The following is a 23,539-nucleotide window of genomic DNA, read 5'->3' on the forward strand; positions in this document are numbered from 1 at the left end:
GCATTTTCAGTTTCCAGCAGTTAGACACCGCAAGATCAGCCCCTAGCCTCACAGATCTCACCTACCCGCAGCAGATCCTCGCTGCACGGTCAGATCAGCCAGCGTTTTCAGATTCAGCCCGCTCTCCGCAGATTTCAGCATCTGCGTTTTCAGCGCATCGTCGTCGCGTCGTCGCCAGTGCCATCCTAGCTGACCAGTGTCAAAATTCAGCAGTTAGCTGATTTGCAGATTTCAGCCCCTAGCGTTTTCAGATTTCAGCCCGTCTCGTCGTCGTCGTCATTGTCGTTGACATCGTCGGCAAGTCCATTGCATCTAAACCATTGTACCAAATTTGTGCAATCAATAGCATAGACCTCTCTCGCCATAGAGAGGGGGCCCTTGGAGGAGGGCTTGGCAACTGTCTGGTGTGGTATTCTTCTCTCTCTCTCTCTCTCTCTCTCTCTCTCTCTCTCTCTCTCTCAGCACCTTCATTCACAGTGTCATTCACTTTGTTTGTGATCATTTGCACTCTCTCACTAAAGGAACGGAAGGCTCTCCCTTCCACAAGTAAAAAGAACCCTTGAGCACAGATCGGAGCACTATCTTGAGCAAAGTTCAACATTCACTTCCGTTGCACTTCACATTGGTATCAGAGCTTTGGCAGTGTTCTGTATCACTCAAGGAAAGAACCACAAGAAATGTTTTGCTTGTTGCGGTCGCACGTAACCCAAGTCCACTTGGGCGTGTCGATTCCTAATCGTGTTTTTGAAGAGTGACAGGTAACCCAAGAAAGAAGGGCTTGTCCGGCCTCCCCTTGTTCCTCTTTTCACTCATTGAGAGCGGACCGTGCACTTAGCGGCCGGCAAATCGACGTGAGGTGGGAATAAGCAACCTTGGTGTGAGCGCAAGGCCGCCAAGGGGTGCGCCCGCAAGGGAGAGTAGAGCTCGGGTAAGAGAAAAGCCTTCTCTAACATAGATTGCAAGCTAAAGAAAGACCTCAAGAACCTCAAGAACTTAAGAACCACAAGAACCCAAGTTCCTCGTGAACTTAAGTACCCAAGATCTCAGTGTATCATCACTGTAACAAACTGCTGACGTGTCGAAGCCTAAAGAATGGAGCCAACTTACAGATGCCGGCCGAGGGGCCTAAACCCTAAGAAGAACAAGCAGCAGAAGAAGTGTCACAGAGTGAGGACGTGGTTGCCCGAGTGCAGAAAACCCTAACCCTAATTTCTGCCAGAAACCCTAATTCTGAAAACCCTAAAACCTGCAAACCCTAATTTCTGCCAGAAACCCTGACCCTAAGGCAACAGACAAATTCCGAAAATTGCGTTGACATGATGACGTGGCAGGGTGTACGGATTTCCGCGTTTTGCGCTGGCTGATGACGTGGTAGGCTGTACGGATTTTCGTAAATTGCGCTGGCAATTTTTGGCATTGCTTTTTGGACCAGAAGCTTTTGAAAACTTTTTATGCTTTTTGGACCAGAAGCTTTTGAGTTTGAAAGCTTTTCATATAAACTGCTTTTCAGGCCAAGGGCCTTTAAATATGAGGCTAGGGCTCATTCTCTGGCATGCTTCCTGGAGAAGGTGAAGAGTCTGGAGTACCGGCTTGTACTTTGATGATGCAATATAAAGAAATACCGAAAGGGGCGCCAAGGTTTGGGGCCAATACTCTCTAGGATGGAATTCCGCCACTCCGTGTCGCGTGTCGTCTCTCTCTCTCTCTCTCAGAGTTCTGTTGTTATTGAAGTGCTAAAAGTCTGCTCAGTTTGTTCTTTTCTATTGGCACATGGTGCCCGCCTTGTGACAATCACCCGAAGTGGAATGGATACTTCGGGTGGAGGCGATGAGCATGGAGGTGGTGAAGAAGAATTTTCCCCAACATGAGGTTTTTCCGAATCTCCCCCTTCCCCATCTACGCCACGGTTTGCACCAAATCCTATGGAGGCTTTGGTCAAGACGATGATGGACATGATGCTACAACAAGAGGCGCAACGCGCTACCTTGGATCGCGAGCGTGATCAAGCGCGCTTAGCGGCCGAAGAAAGAAAGGAAGTCTTGGATCGCGAGCGCAAAGAAAGAAAGGTAGGCTTGGATCGCGAGAGTGAAGAAAGAAAGGCACACTTGGAACGCGAGTGTGAGCAAGCGCGCTTGGCGGCCGAAGAAAGTCGAGCGGCCTTGGAGTTAGAGCGTGAGGCGCAAAGAGACCAACGTATGCAAGAGTTGGTCCTACAGGTACTCACCTCGAAGGCTGAGCCGATCAAAGATGTTGGTAGTTCATCAAGTAGCGCAAGCAGAGATTCGAACTCCAACAACCCCGTCACTGAGAAGTTGACGTTCAGTAAGTATGACGGTAAGATGGATGCTACTATTATTCACTCTTGGTTGCATCAATTTAATGCTTACTTTGCGACAACTAAGAAGACAGGAAACAGCAAGGTTTTGACGGCAACCATATACCTTGCCGATGATGCCATTAATTGGTACCACGCATGGCAAGAGGCACAGTTGATCGCGCACCTAGAGGAAGCCGAAGAAGGCGCGCCCCTTTCTTTCAATTGGGCCGACTTCCAAGACAAGCTCAAGGCGCGGTTTATGCCACCCCTGTACCTAGCACGGTTGAAAGACGATTGGCACGGTCTCAAGCAAAATGGTATGCCAGTTATGTCTTTCTCTAATCGTGTTTTGCAGCTCGGCACCCAATTACGCAAATCAGATGATGAGCGCAAAGAGGCAATCCTTTATGGATTGGACGAGTATATCAAGTTTCATGTCGAAGTACTCGATCCAATCGATCTCAACATGGCGGTAGCGATTGCTCTCGCACAAGAGATGAAGCACAACAAAGGAAAGCCTAAGGAGAACAAGTCTTCTCACCGTACCTCTCAGACTCCTCAGAACCCACAAAACGGTAAGAACGATAAGAATGGTAAGAACGGTAACTCTTCTAGCTAATCTTCCTATAATCCTTCCGAAAAGAACTCTCAAAATGAAATCAAGGGTAAAGCTAACACACTTGCTAAACCTAAGCTCACTCTAGATGAAAAAGTTGCACAAGGAATCACAGGAGGATACATAACGGCAGAAGAACAAGTCATTTATTCTAAGGAAGGTCGTTGTTATCAATGTCACGTCAAGGTTCATATAAAGAGAACATGTCCTAAGAACCCATCCAACGAACTTAAAGAACCCACATCTTCTGTTAATGCCATAAATGAGAACACTCGTGTGTCCCAAGTTTCTCATGATCCTCTCATTGATAAGTCTCTCATGAAGTGTTATGGTCAACACATGGTGGTCTTGTTTGATTCTGATAGTATGCATGATGTGATTGGTGACTCTCTTGTCGAAAGAGCCCGCTTGGAGGTTGGCAAGACATCTCCTCTCGAGGTGTCGGGCTTCGCTCCTCGTATGGACTCTCTCATTACACGAGAGTGCCTTGATGTGTTTTTCACTGTTCAACAAGCGTCCTTTCGCAGAAAATTTGTAGTGTCTCCTCTTTCAAGATGTGATATGATTTTGGGCATTAGATGGTTTCGTGAGCATAACGCTCTCATTGATTGGGCAGACAATACTCTCACTCTAAATGCCAAAAGTGACTCTCCCGTCATCATTCGTGGTGAGGAAGTTGTTCATTCTTCACCTCTCATTTCTAATATGCAAGCGAAGCTTGAAAAGAAACACGAGGAGACTCTGTCACAAGACGGGCACCACGTGCCAATAGAAAAGAACAGACTGAACAACTTTAAGCACTTCAAATAACAACTGAACTGAAAGAGAGACGACACGCGACACGGAGTGGCGGAATTCCACCCCAGAGAGTATTGGCCCCAAACCTTGGCGCCCCTTTCGGTATTTCTTTATATTGCATCAACACAATACAAGCCAGTACTCCAGACTCTGCACCTTCTCCAAGAAGCATGCCAGAGAATGAGCCCTAACCTCATATTTAAAGGCCCCTTTGGCCTAAAAAGCAATTACAGTGAAAAGCCTTCAAACTCAAAAGCATCTGGTAAAGTTGCCAACGCAATTTACGGAAATCCGTACAGCCTGCCACATCATCAACCAGCGCAAAACGCGGAAATCCGTACAACCTACCACGTCATCATGTCAACACAATTTTCGGAAATCTGCCACGTCATCAGTTTGTGTGTGTGTGTGTGTGTGTGTGTATAGGTCCTGCTTTATTTTAATCCTTTGTCACTTGGGGCCCAATCGGACACGGTCCCCATAAGACGGTAGGACTTCTTCTTCTGTTGCTTGTTCTTCTTAGGGTTTAGGCCCCTCGGCCCACATCTGTAAGTTGGCTCCATTCTTCAAGCTTTGACACGTCAGCAGTTTGTTACATCTCCCCTTCTTGAAAGAGAGTAATCGTCCGCGATTACAGCATATCTGCAAAACAACTCAAGTTAGCTTAAAAATTTCTGAGGGACAATCAGTTTGCTCTTTTTATTAAGGAGTTAGCTTCTCCTTTTTGCTCTTTTTATTAAGGAGTTAGCTTCTCCTCTCGACTGTTTTGATCAAGGAGTTAGCTTCTCCTTTCTGCTCTTTTGATCAAGGAGTTAGCTTCTCCTTTCTGCTCTTTTGATCAAGGAGTTAGCTTCTCCTTTCTGCTCTTTTTATCAAGGAGTTAGCTTCTCCTTTCGTCCAGATCGGAACTCTTGATATTCCGGCGTAGTAAAATTAGCCATCACGCCCAGACCGTATTGATCTTCCACGGGTGTCTTGATGCACTAAAATTACATACCCAAGCAATCTCATCCAATCAGGAATATTCAGGAGTTGGCACATCACAATGCAACAGAAATGCTTACATATGCATGTTACAAGACATAGAAACATAAAGCCGCCGATGAACACTCCTCCCGCACAACCTAACAAGGTCAGGGCCGGGAGATATTCAACGACTCCCTCATCGCTCCTCCCGCATAACCTAAAAAGGTCCGGGCCGGGAGATATAGAGGCCTTTTACAACCAAACGCCCCCCAAACCGCAGCTTGCGTCGTTTGGAGGTGCTGAGAGTAACCACTGCTCAGACTTCGTAATACTCCTCCCGCATAACCATCCAGGTCCGGGGCAGGAGTCACAACAATAATTATTTTACAAGCATACAACCGAACGCTCCCCAGGCATCGGTCTGCGTCGTTCGGAGGTTTTCTAGCCTACAACAAAACGCTCCCAAGGCATCGGCATGCGTCGTTCCGAGGTTCAAACAATACCAAAACAGTATATCTCGCTTCTCCACTCGGGAGTAAAATCACCAATCAATGAAACCAGTATTAAAACTAAAGTCAAACATTTCAAATCGGCACCAAGACAGGTTCAAAACAGATACCATCCATTTCAAACAAAGTTTCAAACAATACTTTCTCAAACAAAGTTCAAAAGTATCTAACTATAAAACAACTAGAGAGTTCATTCAGGATTTTGTTCGGACAACCGAACTTTGAGGACGACTGGCTTGCCCTTCTGCATCACAGTGATGGTTTGGTTTCGGACCTGGAGAGTCACATCATTCTTGTCATGCCAAGGCATGCCTAATAGAACGTCACAATTGCCCAACTTCATGATGTGGAAATCAGCTTTTCCATGATAATCTTGAATATTCACTAGAAGAGCACCAATAAGCGGTACTACTTTCTGAGTTTGCCCTGTGGCTAGCTCAGCTTCACTTTCTCCACCCTCTGCATCATAATCAAAGTGCATCTGCTTTAAGAATTCTGGATGGATGAAGTTCTCTGTAGCTCCGGGGTCAAAGAAAATAAGGGCTTTGAAGCCATTGACTTTACCATATGCTCGACACAATTCATTTGTACTCTCAAGGCGTATGCCATAAATATCAGGAACTAGTCCAATAGCGGGTCTAGCTCTCTTAACAGGAGGTGTTGGGGTTCTATCGACCGTTGGTGCGGGCGTCGGCTCCTCTGGTCTATCAGTGCGTTTGGGACAATTAGAATGATTATGCCCTGTTTGAAAGCAGCCGAAGCATCGACCTTCTTGTAGTAAGGTGTCTTGTTGTTGAGGCGTCAAACGAAGCCTTTGCGGTTGATTTTCATGAGACTCTCGAGAATTTGTTCGTTGTTGCCAAGAGTTGTGGTTAGTGGCCGGAGATTCTTCTATGGTAAACTCCAACTTTCCCTTCATCAGTTTGTAGCCGACCGCGGCATGGTCCATAAGTTCTTGCATTGTGGAGACCTGCTTGGATAGACAATATTCCTGCAATGGTGATGGTAGTCCAATGGTGTATCGCTCACATTGGGCCTCCAAGGGAACAGATCTAAAGGAGGACACCGGAAGGTACACGTCAAGAAACCTTTGGTTATATTCGTCCATGGTTTCGGTGGCAAGCATTTTCAAGTTGCCCCACTCTGCCAAAATCCGGACTTCAAACATAGAAGTCATGTAACTACATGCAAAAACTGTCTTGAAAGCTTGCCAAGTCCTTGGAGCATGCGGTTGTGTCGCGATTGAACTCCACCATTGATTGCATAGCATTATCTTTAAGAAATCCCACTGCTCGAGAAATCTTGGATTCTTCTGTATAGTTCCCTAAAGCATAGATGTTGTCGAATTGTTGTAGGAACTGCAATGCTTTCTTGCGATCTTTCAACCCGGAAAAAGTGAAAAATTTGACTGTCGTGCCGCCATCTTTGAAATCTTTGGGTTGGTTAGGCGCATATCCCGGGTATGGATAATAAGGGTATCCATATGGGCTCCAAGCATTGTAGCCTGGTGGCGGTGGCGGTGGCGGTGGTGGAGGTGGGGGCAATGGCGGTGGCAAAGGCGATTGCACTGGATCAGGGGAAGATGGCTACACCATATTCCTGAAGACTCCCCCGATCGGAACAGACGGTTGAGAAGGTTGTCGGTTGGAAGCTCTCGTACTTTCTGGTGCCGGAGGAGGAGGTACCACCTGGGGCATCAAAGGGGTAACAGGTAGTTCAAAAATTGTTGAAAACTTTGCAGCATCGGAAGATTCTGCTGAGGATGCCGCGAAAGAATGTCATGGAGTTCGTTGAGCAAAAACTACAAATATTCTACTGAATCCATGAATTCCAAGTCTTGGGTTCTTTATGGCTTATGCCTTGTAAGACACAGCGATGAAGACCGGAGTGCGCCCGATGCGCGATGAAGTAAGGGTGGGAGTGGCTAATAAGTCCGGGTTGGAGGGTGAAGATACCTCGAACAAAGCTTTGTCTGCTCTTTTGTGGGACCGGTATGCTTCCAGAAAAGCACACGCTCTGATACCACTGTCACAAAACGGGCACCACGTGCCAATAGAAAAGAACAAACTGAACAACTTTAAGCACTTCAAATAACAACTGAACTGAAAGAGAGAGACGACACGTGGCACGGAGTGGCGGAATTCCACCCCAGAGAGTATTGGCCCCAAACCTTGGCGCCGCTTTCGGTATTTCTTTATATTGCATCAACACAGTACAAGCCGGTACTCCAAACTCTGCACCTTCTCCATGCATGCCAGAGAATGAGCCCTAACCTCATATTTAAAGGCCCCTTTGGCCTAAAAAGCAATTACAGTGAAAAGCCTTCAAACTCAAAAGCATATGGTCCAAAAGCAAAGCCAAAAAGCTACCAATGCAATTTACGGAAATCCGTATAGCCTGCCACGTCATCAGTCAACGCAAAACACGGAAAACCGTACAACCTGCCACGTCATCAGTTTGTGTGTATGTGTGTGTGTGTGTGTGTGTATAGGTCCTGCTTTATTTTAATCCTTTGTCACTTGGGGCCCCATCGGACATGGTCCCCACCCATAAGTTGGTAGGACTTCTTTGTTGCTTGTTCTTCTTAGGTTTAGGCCCCTCGGCCCACATCTGTAAGTTGACTCCATTCTTTAGGCTTTGACACGTCAACAGTTTGTTACAGACTCTCTCAGTCTTTTTTTCTCCAAACATGTTTTGCATGATACAGATGTGATTACTTACAAGGATGATGATTTGCATATGATAAAGATGTGATTGTTCACAAGGATGATGGTCTAGATGATGATTTTTCGAGTGAAGCTAACCTCATTGCAAATACGATCAATCACGCAGAACTGATCTTGGCTCTCGAGTCAAGGTCCATAGAACCCACTCAGGAAGTATCGTGTGTTCGATTGATTAGTCAGTAGGCATTGTTCGAGTGTTTCATTCGTGACGGTTTCTCTCGAAAAGAAAAAAAAGTTTGCATTCAAAGAATTCACATTCCATGTCTCTTCCTTGGCATGACACAGTCTCAGAAAGAGCACAAGAAAGATTGTTCATCAAGCATCAGCATTTTCATTATGATCTGCCACGGTCGATAGGTTTACGACGACAAGTCAAGATTCGATCTCACTTTTTGCGTGTGTCTGGTGAATGGTTTGGCACTCCGTCACTTTGTTCATCTACATTGCATGCCCAGCCATTTAGGAAGAAAAGTATTTTTCCCGTTACTCTACATGGAATAGGTATGTTCATGATTTTGTGTTGGAAGTGATTTCAAGAATTTTCCTCCTCGGAGATTCTTGACGAAGGTAGACGCACGACCATAGCCGAAGTTGGAGCATTGAAGCAGCCACAGATCACTTTGTCGCTTTCAGCGCGGCCCACAGAAGCAAGCATTGTAGACCTTCATGAAATTCAAGTATCGCACAACCCACGCATCAGAATGGGCCGGCGAAGAGTCCTTTCCAGGATTTCAGACGTTGTTGGCGCTCTCCCTCGACGCCATCCAGCTCGGTGCCAGTACCTCACTTTGAAAAGGAGGGGATGTCACGTGTACATCTAACCCTATGTGCATGTGGACACGCTATCTCAGGTCTAGGGTTCAAGTCAGCTTAGGAAGTGTTTTGGCACCTTTGTGAGCCTGTACGTAGGTCGTGCATGTCCAGGCACTAGAGTAGTTGCATATCCTCTGGTTGCACACAGCATGATCATCACCATGAGAGTCAATACCCATCATGAGTACTTTTCAGTGCACAGAACCCATTTTCCCTATTCTATCCATTTTTCACTTATTATTAATAAGTGACTTTGTTGGGAAACTGGGTAGGGCAACTTTGCTAAGTGACTATATATAAAACCTAGCGCTAGCACTATCTAGAAGAAGAGGCAACTAAAGTCCACCAACATACAGTGCACCTTCCTAGCAAGACCAGCAGGTGACCTAGCGTTTGCAGATCAAGACAAGCGTTTTGGCCCAGATTCAGCCTAGTGTTTTCGGCAGTACCAGATCAGCCCTGGCGTTTTGAACATCCCAGATCAGACTTGGCGTTTTTGCAAATCTCAAATCAGGCGTAGCGTTTTTGCAGATAGCATCAGCGTTTTGCAGATTCTCGGCGATAGATCAGCCCCAGTCATTAGCATTTTCAGTTTCCAGCACTTAAGACACCGCAAGATCAGCCCCTAGCCTCGCAGATCTCACCTACCCGCAGCAAATCCTTGTTGCACGGTCAAATCAGCCAGCGTTTTCAGATTCAGCCCGCTGTCCGCAGATTTCAGCATTTGCGTTTTCAGCGCATCGTCGTCGCGTCGTCGCGAGCACCGTCCTCGCCGACACAGTGTCAAAATTCAGCAGTTAACAGATTTGCAGTTTTCAGCCCCTAGCGTTTTCAGATTTCAGCTCGTCTTATAGTCGTCGACATCGTCGCCAAGTCCCTTGCATCTAGACCATTGTACCAGATTTATGCAATCAATAGCATAGACCTCTCTCGCCATAGAAAGGGGGGCCCTTGGAGGAGGGTTTGGCAACCGTCTGGTGTCGTATTCCTCTCTCTCTCTCTCTCTCTCTCTCTCTCTCTCTCTCTCTCTCTCTCTCAACACCTTCATTCACAGTGTCATTCACTTTGTTTGTGATCATTTGCACTCTCTCACTAAAGGAACGGAAGGCTCTCCCTTCCGTAAGTAAAAAAAACCCTTGAGCACAGTTCGGAGCACTCATCTTGAGCAAAGTTCAACATTCACTTCCGCTGCACCTTACATTATGCCTGTCAAACTTGACCTTTTGGCATACTAAGCAACTGCCAACAAACTCGTCCACATCCTTTTTGAGCCTCGGCCAGTAAAAGTAACGGTCAACACCCTTCAAGGTGGTATCTATGCCGCAGTGGCAAGAAAAGGGTGGATAATGGCACTCTGTCAAAACCTTTTCCCTCAAAGGCTGTGTAACACACATCGTATTCCACATCAAATAACAAATAGCCGTCCCGTATGGCTTAGCCTGCAAGCGTCTCGCCACTCTGTATCCAGTGAAAGATATTTGCAAAATCAGGATCTGTGGCGTACTGATCTACCATCTCCTCGAAGCTTCGATGATGTATCGCGAAAATAGCCAAAACCAAGGGCTTCCGAGACAACGCATCTGACGCAGTTTTTATGTCCCTGAACATGGATTGTCTGAAAGTGAAACTGTGACAAGATGTTAGCCCACCGCATCTGCTTTTCCGAAAGCTGCTTCTGCGACAAGTAGTAGCGTAAACTTTGATGATCCGTAAAGACTGTAAAATCAGCTCCGAGTAAATAGTGTCGCCACTGAGTAAGAGCATGGATCACTGCTAATAGCTCTTTTTTTCATAAATTTGTGCAACCATTTCAGGATGTAAAAACATCCTACTCTCATAAGCAATTACATGGCCTTCTTGCATCAAGACTGCTTCCAAACTGCCACCATAAACATCACACTAAACTTCGAATGGCTTGAGCAAGTCTGGTAAGGCCAACACGAGTCCAATAGGCAACGTTTCTTGAGAGTCTCAAAGGTTGCAATCTCTATCGGTCCCCAGTAAAAGAAACTCCTTTCTTGATCAGTAAAGGCAAAGGTGAAGCTATCCCCGCAAACTTCCAAATGAACTGCCGATAATAGGAGCAGAAGCCCAGATAAGCTTCGATCCTCATGAACATTCTTCAAATCAAGCCAATAGTCTGAATTTTAACCGGGTCCACATTTTTCCCTTCTGTTGAGACGATGTGTCCCAAGAAATGTATCTTAGGCAAGGAAAACTCGCTCTTTTTCACATTTAGAACCAATTTATGCTTCCACATTGTCTAGAGAACTCTAAAAATCCTATCCATCAAGTGGTTGAATGTAGCCGGAGCATTCGTAAGACCAAAAGGCATCACCAAAAAATCATGCAAACCAAAAGTCGTCCCGAAAGCTGTCTTGTAGACGTCTCCCAGAAGCAATTCGGATCTGATGATAACCACTCTTCATATCGATTCTCCTAAAGCAAGTAGACTTCTGAAGTCCGACGAATATATCATCAATCCGTGGGATAGGGAATCCGTTCTTGATAGTGATTTTATTGAGAACCCTATAATCAATGCTCATTCTCCAAGATCCATCTTTTTGGTTCATTGTTTCTTTATTATGGGCTCGGCTGACTGTGTAAGGTGGCCGGTTCGGTGGTGTACTATCGGGAATGAATCATGTAATCTTCAAGACTTGAAGGAGGCAACCCGGCTGATAAACCCTTAGAGAAACAGTCAACCTGAGCTTGCAAAAAATCTTGTCGTTCTTTTTCGAGGTCTGACATATTCGACCTTTGATCATCATTTAATTCTTTCAAGAAAATCGGGTAAACAAAAAAAAAAAATAGATTTCATCAAGTGGTATGGACTCGCCTTTCAATTTTCCATCAAGTACAATCTCTTTGCCCTTACCATTCTTCAAAATGGCTTTTCTTGCCCTATAATCGACCACAGCACTGTTCTTGGGGAACCAAGGGACTCCTCGGAGGACATCACACGGTAGCATCCCAACCGGGGTCTGCTAGAACAACCTCAGCCTATGGCCCCATTTCCTTGGGCGTAGTTCCAAATCGAGCCGCCAACTCGATTGAAGTTGGCCTTGGCTTCTCCATCAAAGAATATAAGGGTTTCCTGGTTTCGCACTTTGCCCCATGCTGTGCAAAGTTTGGTATTTTTGTTCATTTGATAAAGGTCGGCAATCCCCACAAAATCTGGTACCATTCCTGCTTTCGTCTTTCCTTTTCTTCTACACTCGGCTGCTGCTTTGTAACTCTCTAGCTTATCTTCTAGTGGTCCTTTGGTTCTGGAAAAAAAAGCACTAAAGCCACAACCCCTTGTCAATGGGGGAGATGGGAAAATGGATAGTGAGACCAAAGAATCAAGGTGGAATTGGGATTATTGATTCCATGGTGCATGCAAAAGCCTTGTGTCCAAACCGGTTCTCTTTGATGGACAAAAAACAAGAATGGGCTATCATGGCTTGGAATATGATAAACGAAGCGAAGCTTGCTGTTATGTCCTGCTCACAAGAGAGGGGATCTAGCCTAGACACCGTCGGGATGGGCGTCCAATGTCCAAGCGGACGTAGTGTGAACACGGCCAGTGTGGCCGGCAATTATTATAAAAGGGAGGCCAAGGCCTCATTTGCAGTTATCGACCCCCACTGGCAGAGTGCCAGTGGTTAGCCCGCGAGGCTAGGAGTGCGCAAGGTCACCTCGAGGAGATGAGGCCGGGTGGTATGGGACGCTCGGTCTAACAGGTGCACGCCTACGTCCTCGGACGTTGGCCCCAGCACGGGGGAGCTATCGGATGGTGGCTATGGTCGGGTGGTTCATCCGACACGTGTCTGTAGGCGGTCCGTGTAGCCGGGAGATCCATTCCAGGCGTTCGTTTCATGGTATCAGAGCCGGCTTGGCTACAGAATGGACCGTGTGCACACCTGCGGATCCGTTTGAGTCGGGGAACCTCAATTTCATGTAATTTTTAGTGATTAATTTCCTAAAATTACTTTCTTTTATTCTCGAAAGCATGTTTGCAGGTAAAAAAATAATTTTCGGTTGCTGATTTCTAATAAAAATCAGTAAATTGGCAGGTGAAAGTGCTGAAAATCAGAGGAATCTTATCATTTTTTACTGGTTTTTGATGAAAATCAGTGTATTTCTGTTAGTTTTGGCTTAAATTTAGCATACAGTAGCTTTTGAAAACCTCTCTGTAATCTCTCTGTGTGTGCGAAGCACACACACACACACACACACACACAGAGAGAGAGAGAGAGAGAGAGAGAGAGACCTCTCTCTTGTGATACCTGCACACAAGTGTGTAGAGAGCCTCTACTGTAGCGTGGAGAGAAGAGATTGATAGCCATGTTGGCCTCCAGCGTGGAGAGATCGGTAGCCTAGCTGGCCTCCAACGTGTGTTGCGCACGTGCATCCACGAGCAAGGGAGGTGCGTTTTTTTTTCTCCACGCGGCATGTGTATGGGGGAGGTAGCGTTCGTTTTTGGATGCTACATCTTGCGCTGGTCTCTTTTCACGCTACCCAAAAAAAAATTAACTTTAAAAGCCCCTTTATTTTAAAGTGGCCAGGACATTTTGGGTTTTTTTTAAAGTATGGTCTGAAACCTGTGATTTATTAACTCACTTACAGAAACTTGCAGAAGCTTACAGAGAACTCGATTTTGGCTCTCCTGCTCCTCTCTCAAGCCTCCTCTCTCCCACCTGCTCGTGCTCACATCCTCCTGCCATCACCTGCTCGCCTTCGGACACTCACGCCGACGCGTAGAGCTCCTCGAAGTTCGACTTTTCGCGACCGAAAAGTGCAAAAAAGACCCAATTTCGCGTGAAACTTCCAGTTTTTCACGAACTTCGCCATGGATTCCTCTAGCTCGGATGTGCAGCATGATGACGCACCAGGTAGCATTCAAATTCCATTCACGCATGCTCTATACACATGGATTACTAGTACCTTCCAGCTTCAACCAATATGTTACCGCTCTGGAAAACGCGAACATTCAGACGTGGCCTCTCTCGAAGGGGTCGTGCAAGGGCTTAGTTCCCGACTTACCGCTCTGGAAAATACGGCTCAGTCGACGACTGCGCAAATTTCCAAGGGCGAAACCCATCTCCAGCAATTGCGGACGCAAATTGCTGCTTTTGGCCGTTCACAGGGTAGTCCGACTACCACGATTCCGTAGAAAACTACAAATTTCTCAGGGGAAGAGAAGGAATGTACGGAACTGGCCGTAAATAACTGGCTGCACCAGTGGACCACATATTTTGACCTCCATGGGGAGCATGATGAACGGAGGATTCAGACGATTCCTCTCTACTTGCGCAGTAAGGCGCTTAGCAATATATGACAGAGAAGCCTACGACATGGGCTGACTTTTGTGTGAAATTCAAGAGGGATTTCACCAAAATGGATCCTTTGAAAGCTTACGCCAAACTGCAGACTCTTTCGATGAAGCTGTCTTTTGATAAGTATACCACGGCTTTCAAAGAAGCGCTCACCTTCTGCAAGGTGGTTTCCACGCACGTTGTGCACATGTACTTACTGGGATTACATGAAGATTATCGTTGGGCCTTAATCAAGGACAAAGCCCCGACTGACGTCGAGGATGCAGTAGTGGCAAAGGCCAGGACGTTCATTTTGATAAACGGAGCAAACTATGAGAAGAAAAGAACTTCAGACCATCAATCCGGTGAAGGCGCTTCGAGGAAGCGACCCCGATTCCAACATAAGTCCAAATCACCGTCGGGATCTTCTCAGGAGAAGAAGAAAGCCAAAAATGCTTCAGTTGCTGATGCAGTGAAGAAGGGGGCTTGCTTTGGATGTGGCCAGACGGGTCACCAAATCAAGGATTGCCCCAAGAAGAAGAAGACACGGAAACCGCAAGGTCGTCCTTCGGTTCAGATTCACGAGATCTCAGGTAACTCTAATGTCATTCAAGTTGAAATCCATCATTTAGCGCACAATTTATGCACTAATTGTACTTTTAGCACCAAAGTGTTTGATAAGCACGATCTTCTCTGTTTCCCCGAAAAGATCAATAGTCACAACATGACCATACTCCTTGATAATGGAAGCTCACACAATTTTATGGATGCAAAATTGGTGCAGAAACTGAGCCCGCGGACACGGGAAAGTGACCATGAGTATCACGTGAAGATGGCTCGTGGCGAGGATACGGATGTATGGAATCTGATGGTTCCAAATTTGTCGCTCGAGCTAGCTGATTACAAAGAGAACCTGGATTTCCACATCATGCGTCTAGACAGAGCAGATGTTATTTTAGGAATTCCATGGTTTTATGATAAACAAGACTCATTGTATATAGACTATGTACATCACTCTCTTGTTTTTGTTAAGCAGGACATGCCTCATGTATCTGTTTCGCTTTGTAATCAGATTTCTGTAAATAATGGTTTTGCAATACCAGTTGTTATTGCTTTGGAAATGTATAAAGATACAAAGTCTTCTAATGTTGACTTTTATCAATGTGTACCATCTGCTTGGTTTGATTCATAGGTGCTTGGTACTTCTATTACTGAATTTCATAAAAATGTTTCATGTTCTTCTGTTGAACTTGGGGATTCCGACGACTCCAACCTTATCCGAGAAATCATGACTCATTTCAAGGATGTTTTTCCTGATGATCTACCTCATGGCTTGCCGCCTTCGAGAGGAGTAGATCATGGTATTGAGTTGGTGGCTGGTGCTCAGCCCTTCTCAAAGCAACCCTATCGGTTTAGTAAAACCGAGGACGACGAGATTCAGCGGCAGCTGAAAGATCATCTCAACCGGGGTTTTGTTCGGCCAAGTAAATCCCCGTGGGGAGCGCCAGTGTTACTTGCTCGAAAGAAGGATAACACTATGCGCTTCTGCATGGATTACAAGGGGTTGAATAAGCTTACTATCAAGAATATGATTGATCGGCTCCATGGAGCATTGTATTTTACGAAGACCTGCGATCAAGCTATCATCAGATACGGATGAAACTGGAAGATGTTCCCAAGACAAGCTTCCATACGCGTTATGGTCACTACGAGTTTTTGATCTTGCCTTTTGGTTTGACCAATGCTCCAACTGCGTTCCAGAAGATGATGAATCATCTACTGAGACCATTTTTAGGCAGCTTCGTTGTTGTATTTCTCGATGATATCTTGATCTACAGCCGAAGTTTGTCTGAGCACTTAGCGCATATACGCGTTGTTCTCGAAGTACTAAGAACTGAGAAGCTTTATGCCAAGGGTTCTAAGTGTAGATTCTTTAGGAAAGAGCTTCTGTACTTGGGTCACATCATTACTCGCGATGGAATTCGCGTTGACCCTGAAAAGTTGTCATTCTAAAGAATGTGCGTCAAGTAAAGTCCTTTTTAGGCTTTACTGGATTTTTTCGCAAGTTTATCAAGCATTACTCTAAAGTTGTTGCTCCACTTACGCAACTTTTAAAAGGAGGGGTGAAAGCGCCGAAGACTTCCAGTCCTCACCGTAAAGGTAAACCCCCCTGTTGTCTGGAATGAGCATCTCAACGAGAGCTTTCGGAAACTAAAGCACTTGGTGACTACTGCTCCAATATTGCACATTGTGGATCCTAGCAAACCGTTTGTGGTTGAAACGGATGCTAGCGATTAAGCATTGGTGCGATGTTATACCAGGATCGACGTCCTGTTGCGTTTGAAAGCAAGAAAGTTTCTGATGCTGAGATGCGTTATCCAACGTATAAGAAGGAGCTTTACGATGTAGTCCACACCTTGAGGAAATGGCGGCACTACTTGTATGGCTCTCCGTTTGTTGCATGGACAGATCATCACTCCTTGCGCTATGTCTGTGATCGAGGTGACCTCAGAGGCCGGAAGGCTAGATGGGTTGAGCTTATGCAAGAATTTGACTTTGAGATCTATTATAGAAAAGGATCCAGCAACCGAGTTGCCGATGCACTTAGTAGGATTCTTGAGGTTAATGCCTTGTCTATGGCTGAAATCTCAACGGATTTCTATCTCTCTCTCCGAGGGCTATGTCGTTCCAATGGCCATTTTGGCAAGATATGGAACAAGGTCGAAGCGGGGCATGACTCGCGTACAGGCTTGGGTGATCCGGGGACCCAAGTGAGTCGTGCTGGAGAGATGAGACAGCGACAATATTCCATTAGAGGTGGACTATTGTTCAAAAATGGTAAAGTCTACGTGCCAGAAATCGATGAGGTTCGACAAAGGATTTTGTGCGAATGCCACGATGTTCCTAGCTCTGGGCACCCAAGCATCCAAAGAACTTTGGCTTTGGTCAAGCGATATTTCTATTGGCGAAGAATGCGCTCTTACATAGAGGGCTATGTGAAGAGATGCGCTCAATGTCAGGTCAATAAGGCAGAGCGCCTTAGGAAAGCTGGCCTGCTACATCCATTGGGAAATCCCAGATGCCAAGTGGCAAAGTATTTCCATGGACTTCATCGTTGGTTTGCCAAATACTAGTCGGGGCAATGACGCCATTTGGGTTGTGGTCAATAGACTCACAAAAATGGTGAAGTTTATACCAACGAAGTCGACAGTAAAAAGCCATGAGTTGGCGGTTTTATTTGTCGATCACCTTTATAAGCTGTATGTCTGCCAAAGGATATCGTCAGTGATCGAGATACTAAGTTCACTGGCCGATTTTGGCGAGATGTGTTTGCTGATCTTCAGACGAAGTTGAGTATGTCTTCTTCTGACCATCCTGAGTCCGACGGACAAACTGAGAGGATGAATCAGACATTAGAGGACATGTTAAGAGCCTATGTCTCTCACACGCAATTTGATTGGGAAAGGTATCTTCCACATTTAGAGTTTGCCTATAATAGTAGCAAGCATTCTGCTACTGGATTTAGCCGGTTCATGCTGATGTATGGATTTGAGCCTAAATCCCGGATTGCTATTGGCTTAGGAAAAGTCAAGGAACGCCAAGCTCGTGATTTCTTGTATAACATGCAAGAAATGCTTGAATTGGCTAAGGATGGTATAAGAACGGCTCGTGATCAAGTCACTACTTATGCTAATCAAAAGAGATCTCCAAGGACTCTAGATGTGGGACAATGGGTCTATCTAAAGATACCCAAAATTCCAAGACTAGTTGAGAATGTCATCTTCTGACCATCCTGAGTCCGATGGACAAATTGAGAGGATGAATCAGACATTAGAGGACATGTTAAGAGCCTATGTCTCTCACAGGCAGTCTGATTGGGAAAGGTATCTTCCGCAGTTAGAGTTTGCCTAAGCATTCTGCTACTGGATTTAGCCCGTTCATGCTGATGTATGGATTTGAGCCTAAAACCTCGATTGCTATTGGCTTAGGAAAAGTCAAGGAACACCAAGCTCGTGATTTCCTATATGACATGCAAGAAATGCTTGAATTGGCTAAGGATGGTATAAGAACGGCTCGTGATCGAGTCACTACTTATGCTAATCAAAAGAGATCTCCAAGGACTCTAGATGTGGGACAATGGGTCTATCTAAAGATACCCAAGAATTCCAAGACTATGCGAACGGGAAAGCATTATAAGCTTTCAACTAGATATTGTAGTCCGTTCTTGATCACAAAGAAAATTGGCCAAGTTGCCTATAAACTGGCTCTTCCTTCGGATGTTAGTGTACATCCAGTGTTCCATGTCAGTCGCCTTAAAGTAAAATTGGGCGAAGCCAACGTTGTTGTGCCCATCGAGGAAAATGTATGGCAAGATATGCAAACTGAGTATATTCCTCGAGAACCAAAGGCAGTTTTAGATCATCGTACCCGTCATTCGCGCCAAAAGGCTTATGACGAGTACTTAATTAAATGGAAGGGTCAATCTAAAAGGTTCGCCACTTGGGAATTAGTCAGAGCTTTGAAAGCTCAGTATCCCCACTTCATTGATGAGGACATCAATGGTTCTTAAGGGGGGAAGTATGTTATGTCCCGCTCACAGGAGAGGAGATCTAGCCCAGACGCCGTCGGGATGGGCGTCCAGTGTCCCGGCGGACGTAGTGTGAACACGGCCAGTGTGACCGGCCATTATTATAAAAGGGAGGCCAAGGCCTCATTTGCAGTTATCGACCCCCACTGGCAGAGTGCCAGTGGTTAGCCCGCGAGGCTAGGAGTGCGCGAGGTCACCTCGAGGAGGTGAGGCCGGGTGGTATGGGACGCTTGGTCTTACACGTGCACGCCTACATCCTCGGACGCTGGCCCCAGCACGCGGGAGCTGCCGGATGGTGGCTATGGTCGGGTGGTTCGGTCCGACGCGTGTCTGTAAATGGTCCGTGTAGCCAGGAGATCCATTCCATGCGTTCGTTTCACTTGCCTTGAAAGGGGGCATATGGAAGGAGACCACAGTGCTTGGCAAGTGCACAAGGGAACTAGCATGAAAGTGTAACAAAGCAGCTGCAACCTTGGAATGGGGAGATAATTTTAGACACTTCAGGGATTTCCTCTCTCAATTGGTCCCCCTGGCTCTCCAAACTTGGAAGGCGTTCCCTGGACCCTTTTTGGAGGAAGTTGCAACAAGACATCACATACAAATCACATACAAATTCATTCCAAATCTCAAACCATGATCAATCGGCAACGTATTTAGTAATCGCATCTAGATCCATTCCGAACCTCACGGATGCCCGAGTAACTAATCCTTATTGCAATCATGTCTATAAAGATTTATGAGACCGAAATGCTACAGTCATTTCGTCTTTCAGTTCCTTCCCTCAAACAAGTTAAGTACAAATCAACCATTTTCATTTTCGGGAATTCCAGTTACAAAGTCATACAACAGAATACTACTCAGCCCTTTAGTATCCCTGAAACCCAAAGGGGACATCAATGACTCTATTAAAATCGGGGTAATTCGTTGACAAAGGAGTAGAGTGACTCCCCTCTTGTGCAAACCCGCTACACTAGATTCACCCTCGCTGAAGTCGAGGTTCTATCGGAGTAAACTATGCTAAACCGAATGCTTCAAGGTAAAGTTCCAAAATCTAAGGAGTATCTGCTAGGTCCTCCTCCTCCATCCACTTCGCATCCAATGCAGGATAGTTCTTGAACTTAACCAAGAACCGCCTAATCACTTTACCTTTTATCTTTTTGTCTTTGTGTGCCAAAATCTATTCTGGAACGAGTATCTCCTCGCTTTCCTCCACTTCAGGTTGCTCATCAGGCTCTCCATCTTCAAGCACATCGCCTTTAAAAGGCTTCAATAGACTCACATGAAATGCATTGTGAAACTTCCAAGAATCAGGCAGCTTCACTCTAAAGGAGACATCATTTATCTTTTCTTTTATCTGGAAAGGGCCATAATACCTCATGCTAAGCTTTGGAAAAAGCCGCTCCTTTCCCTTTTTCTTTCTTAGACGTGCCTTCTCAAAACGTAAGAGCACCCAATCGTCTTCCTTTAATTTCAAATCGCGACGGTGTCAATCTGTTGCCTTCTTGTGTCGTTCATGAGATTTCGTTGAAGCCTCTCGGACCTTGGCAAATGCAGTGTCCAAGTCCCTTGTGTACTGGTTGGCTTCAAAAAATTTATCTTTCGTGTTAAGGAAGGGTGGAACCTTCGAAGCACCCTTCAATGATCTCAAATGGCACCTTCCCCGTCGAAGAGTGGATCGTGTTATTGTAGGCAAATTCCAGGAAGGGCAAAAAAAATTCCCATTTAGTCTTCCGATCATAAATGTAAGACTCGAAAACATCCAGTACAACTAAATTTGCAATCTCAGATTGCCCATCTACCTGCAGGTGGAATGATGACAAGAACTGCAACCGTGTGCCAATGTTCTTCCAAATAGCCCTCCAAAACAAACTCGTAAATCGGGAATCTCTATCAAAGACTATTGCCTCAGGCATGCCGTGTAGTCTGAAAATTTGTGCAATGAACAGTCTCGCTAAATGATCCAGCTTGACTGTTTTCTTCATTGGAATGAAGTGAACTTGCTTGCTAAATCTGTCAATGACAGTCCAAATGCCATCATGCCCACTCTGTGTCTTCGGGAGATCAAAAATGAAATCCATTGCAATACTTTCCCAGGGGCGAGTGGGAATGGGTAAAGGCTGTAACAATCCCTGTCCCTTATGCCTATCAAACTTGACCTTCTGGCATACTGGAATCCATAAGTGTCGCAAGAAAAGGATCGGATTTCTCGATAAAAGAGAAATCGGCCGCGCTCTGATACCACTGTAACAACTTGGACACCCCAAGTCAAGATTCTACCGCGACACAGCAGAGATTCACTCTAAAACAGTTCACAAAAGACGACACCGCCCGGCGTAGTTCCGTGCCAAGAGGTATTGGCCCCAAAGACTGGCGCGATCTTAAATGGTGCCTTCCCTATCTAAGTGTAAACAGTGTTAATGAAAGCAAACTTCACCAATGGCGAATGCTTCTCCACTGAGACTTATTTTCAAAGATATAGAAGTTCAACGTGTCTAATACGACAGAATTAATAATCTCTGACTGGCCTTTGGTCTCGGGATGAACTAATGATGGAAATTTGAGTATAGTACTTACATTCTCACACTACCCTACAAAACAAACTAGTAAATATGGGGTCTCTATCTAAAACAATAGACTTAGGCATTCCATGTAAACGAAAAATGTGCGAGACAAACAACTTTGCCAAATGATTGGCCTTCATTGGCTTTCTCACTGGTACAAAATGAACCTACTTGCTGAACCTATCCACAATAGTCCAAATGCTATCAAGCCGACTCTAAGTCCTGGGAAGATCAAAGTTGAAATCGACCCCTATACTCTCTCATGGTTGATTCTGTCCAGATGCTTGCTTTATGTGGATCTTGCTTAGAGGATACCTAGCTTCGACTGCATTTTGTAGTAGCCACCCCAGTGAAACGAACGAGTAAAAAGGTTGCGAAAGTAAAAATATAATCCCTTGTAGAAAATATAATCCCTCTACAAGGGATGATTTTACTTGATTAATTAATTAATGATGTATTCATTAGAGTTAAATTTTCTCCTCGATCACCCCAAGATTCATTAATCTCTAAACTTAACTCTTGTCAAACGCTTGAGCGTAAATCCAATGGAAAAATATACATGCTACACTTCCACCAAAGGCAAGATAGGGATACGGAAACAATTAAAGTCTAGAATATGCTTCCAATGCATAAATCATTTACTTCTTCCTTTAAAATCTAATCCAGATTTCACACGTAACAACATGTAACCAACTTTGAAAACCTCAGCACAAACAGAAATAATGTTGTTGAGAAAGGAAACATATCTCAACATAGATATGGAAATTGTGTTGAAAACGTTATCACTTTAACAAAACCACAAGGCACGACAAAGCACAATCAATTCACTACCAAACTGGATACTAAATTTGGCAAAGGCAACCACTGTGATTCGGATTCAATCATATCACATAAACATACTGTTGCTTGTTGGATGATAATTGCAGAACGGCCATGTTAAGCTAATATTTCAACTCACACTTCCTCTTTAAGCGAGAGCGATAAGCAATAGATTTATCAAAGTTAAAACTGTATTTTTGAAAGTTTAAAGTCGATACAAGAGACAATGCAGTGGCAATGTTGTGCAAACCTGATCCCATACAAGGGGGCAGCTCTCTCTCTCTCTCTCTCTCTCTCTCTCTCTCTCTCTCTCATACACACACACATAAACAAGATCGAGGCCGAAATAGGGAAGTACCTGGCAACCTCCAACATGCCGAGCAAAGGCAAGAGGCCTAACGGAGCCTAGTTCTCGGCGCCAGTGCTCCTGCAAGCTCCAGCGATACGTGTCCATACTCTGCATTCTCTCTCTCGCTCTGTGTCCTCTCTCCCTTTCTCTCTCTCAGAGTCGATTGCGTGCCAAATGAGAGTGAGCGTTGTGTCAAGCTCTGGAAGGAGATCGCGAATGTGTGCTCCTCGCATGGGGCCCCACGCCTTCAGTCATTCAGGAACCAAAATGTGGTAAAGGGCCCCACATTTCCTTTACAACACCGAGAGCCAACATTATGTATAGGGTATGCAACTAGTTTGTCTTGATTGCTTCACTATGTATATGGTAAGAAGTAAAAAAGTGATATGGTGTGGATTTTATCGCATGGCATAGCTTTCGATGAAGGCTCATGAGCATCTTTCCTCGAAGCTTTCTCCAAAAGCTCTATGACCTCGCACCACAAATGAGATTTTACATGAAAGATTATGGATGCAAAGATTTTTATACTATAATAAAAACGAAACGAGATTCATTATGTGCATTTGAGATGCTTGTGCCCAAAAAAAAAACCATACATATGTATGGTGTGGAGTTGGCATTGTTCTCTACATTTATAAAGATATCGTAAGAAACATGCCCTTCCCCCGCCACTTGTATCCCCTCCAGTGTTGAAGGGGGACTTATGCTTATCCTTTAGTGTTGGAAGGACTTTTTATTGTAAAACTATCATAATTGTACAAGGAAGAACTCATTACCGATGTTTTATAAAAACATGTATCATTCCACGTTGCCATGCCATGGTGTATTGTCCGTGTGCCCCTTTGTTGGGCATAACAAGTCCTTGTCACCTTCATCTGAAATCTTGCAATAGAAATAATATAAATGTATTGCTTTATTGTATACATGATGTAATCTAAGAACTTTTGAGATCACATAGAGGAAATCAAAACACGAAATATAAGTGTACCTTTGCTATTGGTCGGCTGCATAAAGCACATTGTTAGATGGATTGGCTGCCAGACCTCCCTTGCATTGTTGCATCACCTTCCCACCATTATGTGTTGTGTCATCGTCATCCCTTCCGCGACTTTTGCCAACATGTCGATTGTCACATTCACTTTTTCTATCATGCGTACCATTACCTACATTAGTTTTG

General features: G+C 45.1%; 1 protein-coding gene across 3 annotated transcripts in view; it reads right to left on the reverse strand.

The window, feature by feature from the left end:
* LOC147420611 (uncharacterized) overlaps nt 1–22,654 on the reverse strand; it is a 137,241-nt gene extending 114,587 nt beyond the window's left edge. For 2 of the 3 annotated variants that reach the window (XM_086505166.1, XM_086505165.1), the window contains exon 1: nt 22,372–22,654. In XM_086505166.1, coding sequence (XP_086361292.1) covers nt 22,372–22,476 — 105 coding nt within the window. In that variant the 5' untranslated portion in view covers nt 22,477–22,654. The remainder of the gene's footprint in view (nt 1–22,371) is intronic. The other variant, XM_086505164.1, reaches the window with a different exon arrangement.
* Between the last annotated feature and the right edge of the window lie 885 nt (nt 22,655–23,539).

The sequence above is a fragment of the Adiantum capillus-veneris genome, chromosome 28, assembly GCF_014529385.1.
Source record: "Adiantum capillus-veneris isolate H3 chromosome 28, ASM1452938v2, whole genome shotgun sequence".
Taxonomy (NCBI): Eukaryota; Viridiplantae; Streptophyta; class Polypodiopsida; order Polypodiales; family Pteridaceae; genus Adiantum; species Adiantum capillus-veneris.